Source organism: Furipterus horrens, unplaced genomic scaffold (assembly GCF_987537825.1).
Source record: "Furipterus horrens unplaced genomic scaffold, mFurHor1.1.pri manual_scaffold_10, whole genome shotgun sequence".
Classification (NCBI taxonomy): Eukaryota; Metazoa; Chordata; class Mammalia; order Chiroptera; family Furipteridae; genus Furipterus; species Furipterus horrens.
Genome location: NW_028327180.1, coordinates 46,858,635 through 46,875,181, shown reverse-complemented (window position 1 = coordinate 46,875,181; position 16,547 = coordinate 46,858,635). Strand labels below are relative to the sequence as shown.

Genomic DNA, 16,547 nt, shown 5'->3' with positions numbered 1-16,547 from the left:
GCTATGAACTCCTGTGGGCATGTCTTGGTGTGGACACACTTTCATTTCTCTTGGGTAAATACCCAAGAGTGGAATGCTGGGTCATATGGTAAGTGCATGTTTAAATTGTTAAGAAACTGCCAAATGTCTCCCAAAGGGGCTGCACTGCCCACAGTGTATGCGTTTCAGCTGCTCCACATCCTCACAAACGCTTAGTATGATCAGTCATCTTCATTTTAGCCCTCTCATGGGTGTGAAGTGATACTTTCCCACACATTTCCCTGATGGCCAAGGATGCTGAGCATCTCTGTGTGCTTACTTCTATGCCACCTGTATATTCTCTATGGCAAAGTGTCCACTCAAATCCTTTGCTCTTTTTAAAATTGGGCTGTTTTCTCATATTTATTGTGTTTTGAGAATTCTTTATATATTTTGGATACAGTTCTTTTTTTAAAAATATTTTATTTTTAGAGAGAGAAGGGAGGGAGGAAGAGAGGGGGAGAAACACTGATCAGTACGTGCCTTGACCAGGGATTGAACCTGTATCCCAGGCATGTGCTCTGACTGGGAATCAAACTGGTGACCTTTTGTTTGCAGGATAATGCCCAACCAACTGAACCACACTGGTCAGGGTTGGATACAATTCTTTATCAGATATGTGACTTTCAAAGATTTTTCTCCCAGCCTGTAACTTGTCTATTTCTATTAACAGAATCTTACATAGGCTCTTAGGTGCAAATCCCAACCACTCTATTAACGCCCCATCTTTGAAGGAGTGATAATCATCAACCCCCACCACTTCCCAAGAAGCAAACAGGCTTAGAAAAGGGAAGGCCCCATAACCTGTTGGTGGCAGAGCAAGAATTTGAACCCAGGTCTGCTTAACCCCAAATCCCATAGACTTCACCCACAGCTACCATTTCCCACTGGTCATCAGGGGCTATCATGAGCCTCATTCCCCTGGAAACTCTGAGCATCTCTAAGAAAAAAGCAGGAATGAATCGGACAAGCAACAAGGTTCTCTCACAACAGATATATTTGCTGAGCCTTCATGCCAAGCCTTGATGGACATGCAAGAGAATGAATTCAGGGTTAAGCTTCAGGATCCACCCAGCTCCCAGGTACCACCAGATCAAGGCACTTTCCCAACAGTTGGGCAACACCTGGGACCCCAATAACCCCAAGCCAATCCTGAAGCAGCTGCAGACTAATGCCCTGAGTACACCCTGAGTGTTCACATGCAGAGGGCAGCCTTGAGCTGCCCTGGTCTGAGCCCAAACCCCAGCTGAGACTGGCCACATTCAACCCACCCACCCCTCTCAAACATCCTGGTGATAAAGGTAAGATGGCATGAAGGATAAGATGAAGGTAGTTGGGAGGGGCCTTCAGCTACCATCTCCCTCGCTCACCCAGAAGCAAGTTCCCAGCCTGCCCAGCAGCACAAGGTTCAGCATAGTAGGCAGCAATGTTTGTTGAGTGGCTGAATAAGCGGCAAGGAAGGACGCTGGCATGAGGAAGGCCTGATGCTTTCAGAACCCAACAGTGAGCGCTTGGAGCCCCTGGCAGAGCTGGACTTTGGAATCCTCACCCACCCAGCAGCACTTCTTTGGATTAGGGGTAGCCCAAAGCCAAGGATCAGAACAAGCCTTCCCCACCCTCCAAGCTCTCAAATCTGGCCTAGATGTGTCTACTGAAGGCCTCTTTCATGCCAGGTAACTTGTGGGGGTCTACAGTTCACAAACACAAGTGATCTAAAACGTAAAGCCGTCCTCAAGCACAGTCAGTGCCCGTCATGGGCTCTCCTTCTGACTGCATGGTGCTTCTGAGCTTGTAAGGCTGGTTCCCTTCCAGCCCCACATTAGCCCTTGTGTACAGAGGAGGGCCAGGGGACCCCATTACACGGGTGGGGAATGCAAGGCTCAAGAAGGAGGCACCTTGCCCAGGGACACCCAGGAGGAGTTGGCAAGAAGACATGAAAATCAGCAGCTGCCTCACAGGAGGTACTTAGGAATCATCCATCAAATGAATGAGTCTCAGTGCTGCTTGAAATTTGGAGTCAAACATAATTTTAGAGAGGAAATAATTGAGCCAAGAATATAACCACCAGTGTTTCTGGCTAGAGCCACTGACAGGATTCTGTGCACCCCCCCAAAAAAGTCTGTGACTCTACAGGGATCCAGCAGAGAGGGACCCCCATTCCTATAAATGCCCTTCACTCCTATATCTCATCTAACCCCTCACATCAGGCCTGGAGTGTGGGCTTATGGCCCCAGTTTGCATATGGGGAAGTTGAGGCCTCAAGAGGGGACAGTTGAGCCCAGGATACCTCCCACCCCTGAGTCTGAGGGTTTTGGGTCCGGGTTTTCTCCCCAGTACCCCGCAGGCCCGCTGGGCCAGCCCCTAATCTGCCTTCTTGGTCTTCTTCTTCCTGGAGCCCTCACTTAGCTCCTCCTTGGACTTGGTGGCCATGGCTGAGTGTGGGGAGCTGGGCCCACTGCCGCCGTGGGACCCTCCATGGGCCCCACCGTGGTTGTCATGGTGATGGTCACCCCCCAAGGCTGTCCCAAACAGCACGGGACAGATGTAGCCTTCCAGAACATCAAAAGGGGAACTGTGGGAGTGAGTGGCTGTCAGGAACACCTGAGGAGGGATGGAAGGGGGACAAGAAGACAGTGACAGAGCCAGAGGAAGACAGAGAGAGAAAGCAAAGGTAGGGGGCGGGCGGAGAGGGGAGAGAAGGTCAGCCAGGTCAAGCTCAGAGGTAGCCCAGACCCAGCCTTCTGGCTGCACGCCCCCCACCCCCCACCAGGAGGGTGACCAACTGTCCCAGGACATGGGACTTTTGGTGCTAAAACCAAGATAGTGCTGGGCTCACCAGGACAGTTGGTCACTCTCTCCCCAGAAGCACTACCACGCCTGGACTCAGCGGGGAGCTGTTATTGGCCTGGAGTCACTCATTCCCTTTTGATGGCCCATGGTCCTGTCCCAGGGAACTGGCAGCCAAGGTCCCCAGCTCCACAGGGAGGGAGAACACGGCCCCTCAAGACCCCTCCTGGAAGGTGGGGTGACTCCAACACAAGGCCTGATAATGAGACAAGCACCACTGTTGGTCTAGTCCAAGCCCCCAGCATCCTGAGGGGGCCTTCCCTGCACCTTGTCCCTCTGCTCTCCAGAGCACACAGCCCCATCTCAGCACATTCCTGCCCTCATCTTGGCCTTCGTGTAGGCTGGGCCTTCTGCTGGAAAGGACTTGTCCCCTCACTCCCATCCCCACCAGCAGGACACTGCTCTTCTCAGACTCTCCTCCATGCATGGACCTACTGACAAGCTCCCACTCTCCTTTCCCACTTATGGCTCTCCTTTCGTGGACACTGGAAGCTGCAAGCCCCAGCCCAGGAGCTGTGGGTGGGTGTGGGTCAGGACAGGAAGGCTCACCTTACAGGACACCATGAACATGGTGAAGATAAAGATGAGACTGGCTTTGGACACCGGGAGCCAGCGGGTCTGCTGGAGGGTGAAGAGTATGGCTCCATACAGACTGGCCTTGGTGGGGCTGGAGGGGACAGCTATGGTTACTAAGAAGCACGGCAGGGCTCAGGCCTTTGTCCCTCTGTCCCAGACCCCCTTCCCTGCCTGTCCCCAGACAGCCCCAGCGCCCACTGGCTTCTGCATGTGAAATGGGCAGATGCCCACATGGCACGGAGGATGTGGTGTCTCTCTGCGGCAAAGGGTTAAGTTGACTCAAAGAGGCATCTGGCCTTTGTCTCTGGATTCTGGGAGGTCCCTCTAAGTCCTGGGAATATCCTGTGGGACAGAAGTCCTTGCTTACTTGGGAACTTTGGTCACATCAGATAGTAACACTGTGATTTAGGGTGGGGATCTTGGGCTGTGTGGTCTCAGCTCAACTGCTGGAGGAGCTGGAAGCTAAGGCCAGTCATGCAGATGATAGCTGTGTCTGTGTCACTGAGCGCCCGTAAAAACCCTGGACACCAGAGCTCGGAGAAGTTTGGTGGTGAGCCATATTCAATGCCTTGTCACACATGGATGCTGGAAGAGATAGGCACTGTCCACACAGCTCCACGGGGAGGGCAACAGAAGCTCATGCCTGGTCTCTGCTGGATGCTGCTCCATGTGTGTCTTACCTTTGCTCATTTTAATCTGTATCCTTTCCCTGTAATAAACTGTAACCCTGAGTAAAAGGTCTTTGCCAAGTTCTGTGAGTCCTTCTAGTGAATTTTCAAACCTCAGGGTGGTCTTAGAAACCCCTAAACAGCACATTCCCTCAGGAGGTGGGATTATATCACACAATTTTTCCTAACTTTCCTTTTCTTCCTTGTAGGGTAGGTTTCTAAGATTTCAGCTTGTTGAAAGAGACAGACACACAGCGTCTGTTCCTGATGCCTGTCATTCATTGCATGTACTTAAATGTGGTAATTCTGATATTTCCAAAGCACACACAAGGTTCCAGGGCTGGGGGCTTATGTCTGTGATTCCATGGAACCCTCACCCTCAACTGATGAAGCAGAAGCGGGATCTGAGAGGGGAAACCACTTGCCTGCTTATTAGCGGGCAATGCAATCATCTGGGCCCATTTCTCTGTCAGTGAATTGAGGGTGGGAACAATTTCTTGGGGAGATGAGATGAGATAAAACCATTTTCCAAAGTGTAAAACAAGAGGTAATTTTCATTGGTCTGTGGGGAAGCCTTTTGATTTTGTCGTATTTTAATGGCTATAGTTTTACTTATTGCAGGTACGGAGAAAATTTAGCTCAAATCTGTGAAGTCTTTTAAAAATGTATTAGGCTAAATGCAGCGTGGGGGTCTGGGTTGGGTCCTGGATGCTGCAGTTTGGCCCTGCCCACCATTCTCCACTTTTAGCTCCAGCCACATTCCCCACCCACACTCCATGCCCCATGCTCCCCACCCACTTCTGTTCCCATACCCTGCAGAACCAGGCAGAATTATTGTTTTTTTTCTGACTTGACAGTTGGCAGAGGTGATAGCCTCTGTCCAGAGGCTCCTTCTTTGCCAGAAAACTATTTACTCTTTAAAACTCAAATCAAGTATCTTATCTCCCTATATCTCTGCCTGTCCTTGCCCCCTAGGCAGAACTGTAGTTCCTCTCTGGGTTTCCCCAGACATGTCCTCTGGAAGCTTCTGGAAGACAGAATCAAGAGCTGAGACCTCCTGAAAACTAAAGATAGAACTGCCTTTAGAACCAGCGATTCCACTGCTAGGATTATACCCAATAAATCCTAAAACCTTAAATCAAAAGAACTTATGCACCCCTATGTTCTTAGCAGCACTGTTTACAATAGCTACATGCTTGAAACAACCTAAGTGCCCATCTGTAGATGAGTGGATCAAAAAAAAAAAAAAAAAAAAAAAAGGGCTGAGACCTCCAAGTCACCGGAAGTATCCAACCCAGGGTCAGGCCCAGGGGTCACAGGAAAAGAACAGATGAGGAGGACAGGGTACTCACAAGGACATGTGCAAGATCTCATTGGTCTCCGGCTTCCAGACCCCTCGGAGCAGCTGCTCAAAGTTGGACATGAGGGCTACGCCAGAGCCTACAAAACAGGGTACTTCTGAACAAGCCTGCCACCCCCAGCTTCCTTCTTGGCTGAATTCCCACGGAACAGTCTTTCTGCTTCTGGAATCCCCTCCAGAGGGAAAATGAACCTGAGGTGTATGATGATCAGTTGCAGGTGAGGAAACATGCTCAGAGCAGGCAGAGTCTTGCCAAAGGTCACATAGCACATTTGGAGCAAAACAAGCCTGAATGAATGGAGCTAATATCCCACCAGAAAGGTTTGGACAATCTGGGCTGTCTACCCTGATGCTCCCAGTCCAGACCCTGAGTTGTGCATGAGGCTTGCTAAGCACTCCCTGCCCCTACTCATAGCCTCTCTCCTTAGTGCTCTAAGCTCTCACTTTCTCAAGCCACTTACCCTCTGGGAGGCATGCTATACCCCTGGGGAACTAGTACAGGCTTCCTGGAGAGAGAATAAAAAGGCCCACGTGGAGACATAATGGTTAAATTTAAAGGAAGAATCTTCCCATTTATCCCAAATGCATTCTCTAAAGAAGTCCAGATGCCCTCTCCAGGAGCAGCTGTGCAACTGGAGTTCCTGACATGTACCCCTACACCAGGGGTTCACAACTGTGGGGATTTCGCCTCCCAAGGAGGCGTTTCGCAATGTCTGGAGACATTTTTGGTTGTCATAACTGGGGAGGGGGAGTGTGCTGCTGGTGGGTGGAGGCCTGGGATGCTGCTCCACACCTGACCACTCATAGGATGGCTCCCACCACAGAGGATGACCCAGCCCAAGGTCAGGAGTGCCACAGATGAGAAACTCTGCTCAAGGCATCAGCTATCATTTACCTTGGACAGTTAAATTTCTGGAAGAGTCTTCTCACCTCCTCTAAGGTGTCGGCTAATGGGAGCCTGGACTCCTCCAACAGTCCTCATAACCCTTAGCCCGCAGCCATGGCTGTGCCGGCCAGGGTAGACCATTGAACAGGGGTTCTCAATGGGGGTGACTTCCCATTGCCATTGTCATGGTCCCACTTACCTTTGACCCAGCCAGTGGCGACCATCACGAACCACCCGTGGTGGTAGTGGTGATGCGCGTGGTGGATGCCCACAGCAATCTTGCGGACTCTCACCACCTCTTTCATGGCCACAAAGATGAGTTTTACAGGCAGGAAGCAGACGCACTTGTAAAAGAGGTCCATGGGGCAGAAGAAAATCAAGTACCTTTGGGGAGAGGATGATGCCAAGCTTCATGGGGGAGACCAACTCTGGGGGTCCCTGGGAAGCAAGGTTGTATCCACACCCCTCTTCCTTCCATGTCTGGATCTGGACAGTGCTATGCCCCAGAGGGTGGTGCCTTCAGGGCCACTGTGGAGGTTGTGCTGCTGGGTCCCAGTTCTTCCAACCTCCGGCCTCCTGCCTACCTGGTGGGCGGGTCACCCCTGCCTGCTGGCTCTGCTCCCCAACACCCTCCCAGCCTGACAATGCATACCAGACAGCTGAGGCCAGCAGGACGCTGGAGTTGTTGCTGAAGTAGTCTATCAGGGGCTCCCCAAGGAGCAGATCAGCCAGGATGTAACTCCCGAAGCAGTGCAGCATGGCGCATAGCCAGGACGCGATGGGGTGGCGCCGGGACAGCTCCACTGCTCCTGGGCCGAGGTGGGGAGTGGAGAGAAAGGGGGAGGAATCATAAAATATTTGTCTTATTGTGACTGGATTTTTTCATTTAGCATAATGTCCTTAAGGTTTATCCCTGTTGTAGCATTGGGCACAATTTCCTTCCTTTTTAAGGCTGAATAATATTCCAGACAGACACAGAGGTGTTGTGAGTTGAACTGTGATGTTCAAAAACATATATTGAGCCCTGGCTGGTGTAGCTGAGTGGATTGAGTGCTGACCTGTGAACCAAAAGGTTGCCGGTTCAATTCCCAGTCAGGGCACATGCCTGGGTTGCAGGCCAGGTCCCCAATTGGGGGCTGGCGAGAGGCAACCAATTGATGTATCTCTCGCACATCAATGTGTCTCTCCCTCTCTTTCTTCCTGTCTCCCCCCTCTAAAAATAAATAAATTGTAAAAAAAAAAAAAATGATATAGTGGCGTCCTACCCCTAGTGCCCGTGAATGTGACCCCTTTTGGAAATAAGGCCTTTTCAGATGTAATCAGGTTAAGACGAGGTCATTCGGTGGGCTCTCATCCAATGCCTGCTATCCCTCTAAAGAGAGGGGGTGAGGGAAGGCGCTCTGAGCATGGCAGCAGAGGCAGTAGTGCTGCAGCCTACAAGCCACGCAGCAGCAAGGATGCTGGCCACCTCCAGAAATGGAGAAGAGCCTGGAACAATGCCTCTCTAGAGCCACTGGAGAGAGCATGGCCCACTGGCACCTTGATTTTGGACTTCTGGCCTCTAGAACTATGAGACAATAAATTTTGGTTTTTTTAAATCTCCTAGTTTGTGGTACTTTGTTACATGAACATAAAGAAATTCATACAGAAGACCATGAGAAGATGGAAGCAGAGATGGACACGATATGGCTCCAAGCCAATGATGCCAAGGACTGCTGACAACACCAGGAGTCAGAGGAGAGAGGCTTAGAAGGAGCCCACCCTGCTCCAGCCTCCAGAAGGAACCAGCCTGCTGACACCTTGACTTTGAACTTCTGGCCTCCAGAACTGTAAGAGAATAAATCCCTATTTGACCACAAATAACTAAAACTACAGAAAAGAAAAACCGCAAATGGGGGGCAGGGGGTACTACTGTAGTTATAGATACATGTGCAATGGTGAAGTTATAAATACAGGGATGGGAACAACATAGGCTGATTTTAGGGTGGTGCTCATATCTAGAGAGGGAGAGAGGGTAAGGGGCAGGGTTGGCTGTGTCTATCACTGTATTTAAAAAACAAAAGACAAACCCCGCACTGGCTGGTGTGGCTCAGTGGATTGAGCGCCAGTCTGCAAACCAAAGGGTTGCTGGTTTGATTCCTTTAGGACACATGCCTGGGTTGCGGGCCAAGTTCCCAGTTGGGGGCGTGAGAGAGGCAATCAACTGATCCATGTTTCTCTCCCTTTCTTTCTCCCTCTCTAAAAATAAATAATATCTAAAAAACAAAAACCTGGGTCTGAAGCAAATCTATATTCACATCTGTTAAGTCTGAGTTAAGGGGACAGAGGTGACTGTGACATTTATTCTGTGTGTTTAAAATTTGGTAGGCAGGGAGGACATGGGTTGCTCTCCTGCCTCACTGCACTAGGTTCCACAGTCTGTGTGGAGCCTCCTCATGGGGTCCTTACCACCTGCCCCTCTCTGATGGCCATGGACACAGCTCTAGGAGCAGGGGGTCTCACTGCCTTGGACAGTAGGGTGTTCCATGCTGTTTCTAGTCTCAAGAACCCACCAACAAATTCCAGAACACTCTTAAAAGTCCATGTTCACAATAGCACTATTCACAATCACCGAAAGACAGAAACAACTCCAGTGTCCATCAAATGTGACACATTCATACAATGGGACATTATTCAGCCTTAGAAAGGAATGAAGTCCTTATCAGGGTGCTCACTTTGTAAGCTATATAAATATCTAATCACTATATTGTACACCTGAAATTAATATAATATTGTATGGTAACTTATTGGAAAATAAATTAATTTTAGAAAAAGGAATGAGATCTTGATAGATACTACAGCATTGATGCATCTTGAAAACATGGTAAGTGAAAGAAGGCCATATACTGTATAATTCTATTTATATGATATGTCCAGAACAGGCAAATCTGTACAGACAGAAAGCAGATTAGTGATTGCCAGGGGCTGGAGGAGGGGTATTAGGGAGTGACTACTTATGGGGACGAGGTCTCCCTTTTGCATGATGAAAATGTCGAACTTATATATTACATGTATGTGGAATTATATAACATGGCCTTCTGTATTTGTCTCACTGAGCACAATATTTTTAAGAGTAATATTCATTTTTACTATTGTATAGCATTCCTTTATAGAAATAGATCACGAGTTCTTCACCCATTCTCTTGCTACACATTTTATAATCAGAAAGCATGTCTAATAAAAGCTGTTTTAGAGTAAGTCATCAACACATTCCCGTTTCTCTTTGCCATCCCCACCAACTAACCATGTGGTCCTGGACAAACTTTTTTTCTCTCTTCAGCCCTTTCCTTCTGTCAGGTGCAAACTCTTAATCCCTTCTTTACCCAACTCCTAACAATGGCTGGAACTGAATTTCCCCCCTCAGTCTCACCATGGAGTTAGAAGCATCATAGGCCTCTTCTCCCTGCCCTCGGCTTGTCCCAAAGTCAGGCAACGGCACTGGCGAAAGCAGAGTGCTCTCTTCTCACAGTGCTGCCAGCTGAGTGATAATCCTTCAGAGCAGCTGGTGGGTTCTGCAGGGACCGGGTCAGGTGAGGCACCCATGTTTTGCAGAAATGGATACCTCTGTATTTAAAAATAACCCCCAGGGGTTGAATTCTTTCCAGGGTCTTTCTTGTGCCCTCTGGGGCTATCCCAGGGACTGAGACTAGGGAGTGGGGGGTGGGAGCCTGGGTTTTGCAGGACTAAAGTGAGCTCCGTGTTGGCACCAGGGGTGAGTCCTGGGCTTTTGGCTCTGCTGCTCACTCAGGCATGGCCTTGGGCAAATGACTGCTCCCTTCCCAACCTCAGTTTCCTTCTGCTTTCAAAAGAGAATGAGAGTACCCCCTTCACTGAATTGTAGTAATGACTCAAGGCAGTGTACATTATAGTCATTATGCTTATCATTATCAATACCCTTATGGCAATCCTGGAAGGACAGGAAGAGTCACCCCTTTGCCACCATGGGAAAACTGAGGCTTTTGAAGACAACCTGCCCTGAAGACCCACAGCAAGGCAGTGGCTGAGAAACTCTCCCCCTGGCTCCTTCCCTTTGTCACACTCCTTAGTTTGGGGGCAGCCCCCAGAAGCAGCAGAATATAGGGTTCAATCCCAGGTTTGCCACCGAAGTTCGCCCCTCTCCCAGCCTCAGTTTGCTCTTGTGTATAATAAGGGTGCTGTCTAGAGTGACTGATCGTCCCCGCTTGCCTGGGACCTAGGAGTTCCTGGGACATGGGACTTTGGGTTCTTGTCTTGGGCAAAACTGGGTGAGTTTGTCACCTCACTGTGCCTGTAAGGATGAAAAGAAACTGCATAGCTCCTAGCAATTATGCGAGAGTCATTCCCAGAACTGAGCTGAAGTGGAAAGTACCTGTGAGTGCAAATTCTAGTGCATGGATTTATAAAAATCAGCTCTGCCTCAGGAGGGAGGAGAAACCCCTGATCAGGTGCTGAGTTCTAGCCTTGATGGGCTCCATGGCATTCCCTCTCCAGGGGTCAGTGTACTCTCTGTGGATGGCAAGGAAGTTCTAGAAGGTTCCCCGGGCATTTTAAGCATGGCTCCTCCTTCAGTGCCATTTATTCTGAGGTTTACACAGGAGGTAAACTGAGTCTCTTGGCAACTCTAAATGCTCTTTTCCTGAGTCTTCGAGCACAGCTCTCTGCCTCAGTTTCCTTCCCTATAGAAGGAGTTGGTAGTCCCTGCCTTGCAAGGTTGTGGGATGAGCAGCACCCCCATCCTCAAAAAAGCTTACAGTTCAGACCAGAGGTCAAGGAAGTGTTCTCTTAGCCCACAAAGAATTTTTAAAATATTCAAACTGCAACCAAGATGCCCTTTAATAGGTTAATAATTAAACTGTGGTATAGCCATACCATGGAATATTATATAACACTAAAAAGAAATGAGCTATCAAGCCATAAAAAGACATGGATGAAACTTAAATATTACTGAGTGAAAGAAGCCAGTCTGAAAAGGATATGGACTGTATGAGTTCAACTCTGTGACATTTCGGAAAAGGGAGAACAGTGGAGACAGTAAGGAGATCTGGGGCTGGTGGGGGTTCAGGGATAGTGATGAAGATTTGGAGCACAGGGAATTTTTAGGGCAGTGAAACTGTTCGGTATGATAACATAATGCTGAATATATTTGTCAAAATTTATAAATGCACAACACCAAAGATTCCTAATGTAACTACAGACTGGTTGATAATAATGTTGTCAATTTATGATCATGGTTACATGATAATAACAATGTTGATAATAATGTTGGTTCATTGATGGTAACAAATGTACCATTCTGGTGGAGACTGTTGATGGTTGAGTGGACAGAGTATATGGAAACAGTACTTTCATCTTAATTTTGATCTGGATCTCAAATGGCTCCAAAAAATAAAGTCTATCAATTAAAAAAGAAAAGAGAAAGAAAAAAAATGTTTCAACAGCCAAATCGCATTTCCAGCTTCCATTGAAAAACCAGTTCTGGTGGTTTCAGCCCCAACCAGGTACAGAGGAGCCTGGCTGGATCTCACCAGGGCACCGTCTCCACCTGGCTGGTTTATTGCTTCCTGTACATCACCTGGAAGCACTGGAGTGTGAGATTCAGTCTAATCAATGGTTCTGGGACACTGGCAGTGCATGGGGATGTTTTTGGTTGTCATAATGGGGTGTGCTACCAGTCTCCAGTGGGTGGAGACCAAGAATGCTACAAAACATCCTGAAATGCACAGGACTACCCCTACTGCAGAGAATGATTTGACCCTAACCATCACTAGTGCCAATGTTGGGAAACCCTGGTGCAGGGAGCCAGGTTTCACCTGGGGAACTTTAAAACACCTGAAGCTAATATAATATTGTATTCGGCTGGCCAAAAAGTTTTAGTTTTTTTCCGTATGATGGCTCTAGGAGTGCTTAGTTGTCTTTAACTTCATTCGAAACAACTGAATTAGATTGTGTATTGTGACAGCTGTCATATCAGCATACCTTCAAAAAAAACCAAAATTGGTGAATTTTTATGCAGCCATTTTAATATTGAAGATAGAAGAAAATATGTATTATATTTTAAATTTCAAGAAAGGTAAAAATGTAACTGAAATGAAAAAAGAAAAAAGAAAAGATTTGTGCAGTATATAGAGGTGCTGTAACTAACTGAACATGTCAAAAGTGTTAAAAGTGGTTAGCGAAGTTTCTTGGTACTATTGACGTTTTGGACAAATAATTCTTTGCTGTTGGGCTGTCTAATGCACTGCAAGATATTTAGCAACACCCCTGGCCTCTACCCACTAGAAGCCAATAGTGGGAGAGAGCTGACATACTCAAAATATCCAAATCAATAAAGTTATTAGTGAAATGAAAAATGTGTCTTTTATTTTACGGAAAAACTAAATGGACTTTTTGGCCAACCCAATATGTCAGCTATAATTGAAAACTACATTTTAAAAAATGTTTAAGTGGTATAATAAGATAAAAGCATTTTACCCCTGGCTGGTGTGGCTCAACGGATTGAGTGCTGACCTGCGAACTGAAGGGGCATAGGTTCGATTCCCAGTCAGGGCACATGCCCGGGCTGCGAGCCAGGTCCCCAGTGGGGGATGTGCTAGAGGTAATCAATGTATTTCTTGCACATTGATGTTTCTTTCCTTCTCTTTCTTCCTCCCTTCCCCTCCCTCTAAAAATAAATAAATAAAATCTTTTTAAAAAAGTAAAGATAAAAAAAGCATTTTATAAAACATATTTTATTGGAAAAAGTATAGAAATAAACATATTTCAATTTTCCCAGTCCAAAAAAATAAAATACTGATGCTAGCACTAGCCCCAGCAGTTCTGATTTAAATGATAGAGGGTGCTGCCTGGACAAGAGGATTTTTAAATGCTCCCCAGGTGGCTCTAATTTGAGGACCACTGGTGTGAAAAGTTCTTTGGATGGGTCAGGCTTACAGTAACCAGGATTGTAATCCATTCCTTCCTTCAATCATGCAGCCAGCACCCACAGCTTCCTCCTGTCTTCTTGCACAGAGATGGAGGTCTTGGAAGTGAGCCAGCCCCAAACCCTGAGTCCCATGAATCAGCTCTTGGTTTACCAAGGAGCTCCAGTCTCTTACAGTTCATCACTTCTCAAACTGTTACTGTGCTGATGGGGCTCTTATTCAAATACAGGTCTGGGTAGGGGGTGGCCTGGCATTCTCCATTTCTTAACCTGCTCCCTGGGGATACAGATGCTGTGCACTTTGATGACCACACTCCAAGCTTTGTCTTCATTCTCAGGAAGGCCTGCCCCAGAAAATGCCTGCATCCCAGGAAACATATTCACTCACTGCCTTTAACGTAATTGTAAGTACCTCTCCCAAGTGATTTAGACTCTACCAGTTCTCAGTAGATCTCAATAGATCTTCACAATGGCTAGGAAAGGGAATTCAGGATTATTTTACCAATGAGCCCATTTCACAGATGAGCAAACTGAAGCTCATGGAGACTCAGTAACTAGCTTGTACTAAAGGCAGAATCTTCCCAATTTAGAGATTTTTCCTTAAAGGCAGCTTGGCTCTCATCTTTGAGAGTGCTACCTATTCAGTGGTCCAGGACCCAGTGCTCAGAGGGCCCCACGTACAGTTTGCTGTTCTGCCATCACAGTCTGGAAATTCTTAATTTCTGAACAAGGAACTCTGCAAATTCTGAAGCTGCTCCTGCACACGGATTCTGAGAAGAAACCTTTATAGAGGCTCAGCAGGACCACCAAACTGGGGTGCTAACAGCTAAGTCTAACAGCTACTTTTTTCTAAGGGAGAAGCAAGTACCCCAGAGTAATATAGTAATTCTTGGGGTCAACAGACCTGGGTTGGAATCTCAAGGCCAGCAGCATCTACCAACCACAGGACCAGAGCTCGTTGCATATGTAAATTAGATTAGCTCTGTTTCCTAATTTCCCCAGTTACAAAAGGAGCAGGTAGAACTGCGCTGGGAGTTCTCAACCTTGACAGCAGACAGCAATCATTGGGGGAGGGGAACTTCAAACATAAGGATACCAGAACCCCATCCCAGATATTCTGCCCCTCCGCCCCATATTCTGAATCAATTGGAGGGTTTAAAGAGCTCCCAGGAGGCTCTTTCATGCAGCTAGGGGTGAGAACCCTTGAATTCACTCAACGTTCAGGAACCTTCAGGCTCCTGCACTTCTAGTTCAGGGGACTTACTCCGTGACTCAGTAGGAATGTCCTGACTGCTCCTGCAGGCTCCCAGCCAGCCCAGAGACCCCTTTCCTCCAGACACCTGTGTTCTACATTTCTAGGAGGCTCCTGCTCCACAGTTTGAGATTTCCCAAGGTGTGCTGGGTTCTGTACTCCTCTTGGGACTGGCCTGAGCCCCAGGCAGGAAATACAGCTCCCTGGATGACAATACAAAGCTTATTTTGCTTCACAAAGTAACTGCTCTAAAGAAAAGCTTTTTAAAAAATAGGTTCTGGCCTGTGGACTGGCAAAAATAAAACAGAGCAAAACACTTGGCAAGCAGCATACGGCCCTATTTGTATACATTCATAACTCTGGGGGTATAAACACAGAGAAGAGAGGTCTGAGAGGGTGGCCACCACATCAATTGTAATCCTCTCCTTTTTCCTTTGTGCTTTTTCGCTTGATTTAAAATATACAGGAGCACCTATTTTTTATCATTAATAAAAAGCTATTTCCATTATGAGAAGAGAATAGAGGGGTGATTTATATCTAAGTGAGAGAAACGGTCACAAAGTTTTGGGTGACTGATCATTTTTCTAAAGCTAAATTCTACTGTCCATTTAGTTTGCTGTATACTAGAATAATTAGAATACTAGGAGTATGAGGAATATTTGATGAACCTTGTATAAAAATAGAACACATTCTGTGGAGGCCATGTACCTTCATTTAAAAATTGTGTGTTTGTGTTTAAATCCTAGAAGCTGGGTCTTCCCCTCTGTGATTCTCTATGGGGGTCTGGAGTTGGTGGGAGAAGGCTGACCCCTAATTACCTGGCCCAAAGGCCAATTCTGCTCAGTAAGCGGAAAGGATGAGGGCCAGGGCTGAAAGAATTCTGGCAGGGAGCACAGGCAGATCCAGCACAGCCTTATGGAGGGGAAGGGAGGGGAGGTAATCCCATGGCTGCAGCGGGGAGGGGGCACTGGTGTCGCTTTCTCTGAACCTGACCCCAGCACAACCGACCGGCCCTTATATAGACACTCAGCTGCCACTCCTGCTTCTTAGCCAAGGGCAAGGAGGGAGGTCACTGCTGTGGGCGGCCAAGACATCTAGCTGAGCCAGCTGCGCCCACCCCCGCCTGCATCCTCACCACGACCTACACCCTTTGCCCAACTTCATGCGACCCTCCACTACTAGGAAACCTGACCTTCTCTCCCTGCCCCCTCCCAACACCTGTTCCCCCTCCTCTGAACTATCACATTCCTCTCCTTCCCTCCAGCCCCCATCTGCTTCCCCTTTCCCAGTCCTAACATTTCGGGGGGCTTCTTCACTCCTTGCCTTCCCTCACGTTTCTCCCTCCTGCCCACCCCGGTATGGGAGAACTCCATGATCCCAGCACCTGTCTGCTCTCCCGAACCCGTCCCGGGAGCTGTCTCCCCAACGATCCAGGGCTTCCCCCTCCTAGCCTCCCCCCGCCCCCCGCCCGGAGATGCCAACCCCCTCCAAACCCCTGCTCTGGCTCACCTGGCTCATACTTGAGGTAGAGGATGGAGACGATGAAGTAGCTGAGGTCGAAGACGGGGAAGAGCGGCACCCGAGAGAAGCTGAGCGCCAGCTCGCCCAGGCTCAGAGCGGACAGCAGCTCCATGGCGCGCGCCGGGTCCCACCCCAGCCCCCAGCCGGGTGCGTCCCGCCGCCCGCGGCCCCGCGACTGCGCCCCCACCGCTGGGCCCGCCCCCACCCTCCAGGCACCGCCCTCAACCCGGTCTCGCGCGAGAGGAGGGGCGACAGCCGTCGTGAGGCCGTCCTGTCCGACGGAGCCCGGCCAGTCAGGTGTCCCCTATTGGGTCCCTCTGCTGGGCCATCACGACCCCATTCAGCCTAGAGAGGAGGGGTGCTGACCCCTGTGGAGTGAGTTGGGCGGGGGAGCTGTCCATTTTGGGGGAAGGGGTCCCTCACGCACGGAGCCCACCCAAATGGGATGGAACAGTCAGGACTGCGTCCAGGTGGGGCTCGAC

At 48.6% G+C, this 16,547-nt stretch overlaps 1 protein-coding gene across 1 annotated transcript; it reads right to left on the bottom strand.

Annotated features, from left to right (window-relative positions):
• Positions 1 to 997: 997 nt before the first annotated feature.
• On the bottom strand, positions 998 to 16,242 carry TMEM38A (transmembrane protein 38A). The gene is made up of 6 exons (XM_090289884.1): positions 16,054 to 16,242; positions 7,008 to 7,164; positions 6,555 to 6,739; positions 5,462 to 5,549; positions 3,415 to 3,532; positions 998 to 2,619 (listed from the first exon to the last, which is right to left on the bottom strand). The coding sequence occupies exons 1-6, from the start codon at positions 16,175 to 16,177 to the stop codon at positions 2,380 to 2,382; spliced, it is 912 nt and encodes a 303-aa protein (XP_090146010.1). The 5' UTR covers positions 16,178 to 16,242; the 3' UTR covers positions 998 to 2,379.
• Between the last annotated feature and the right edge of the window lie 305 nt (positions 16,243 to 16,547).

Excerpts from the sequence above, each read along its gene's own strand:
- TMEM38A (XM_090289884.1), bottom strand. The coding sequence starts at position 16,177 with ATGGAGCTGCTGTCCGCTCTGAGCCTGGGCGAGCTGGCGCTCAGCTTC. Across the intron at positions 6,740-7,007 it reads CTGCTGGCCTCAGCTGTCTG|GTACTTGATTTTCTTCTGCC; the intron begins GTATGCATTGTC and ends CTCTCCCCAAAG. Across the intron at positions 2,620-3,414 it reads TGTTCATGGTGTCCTGTAAG|GTGTTCCTGACAGCCACTCA; the intron begins GTGAGCCTTCCT and ends ATCCCTCCTCAG.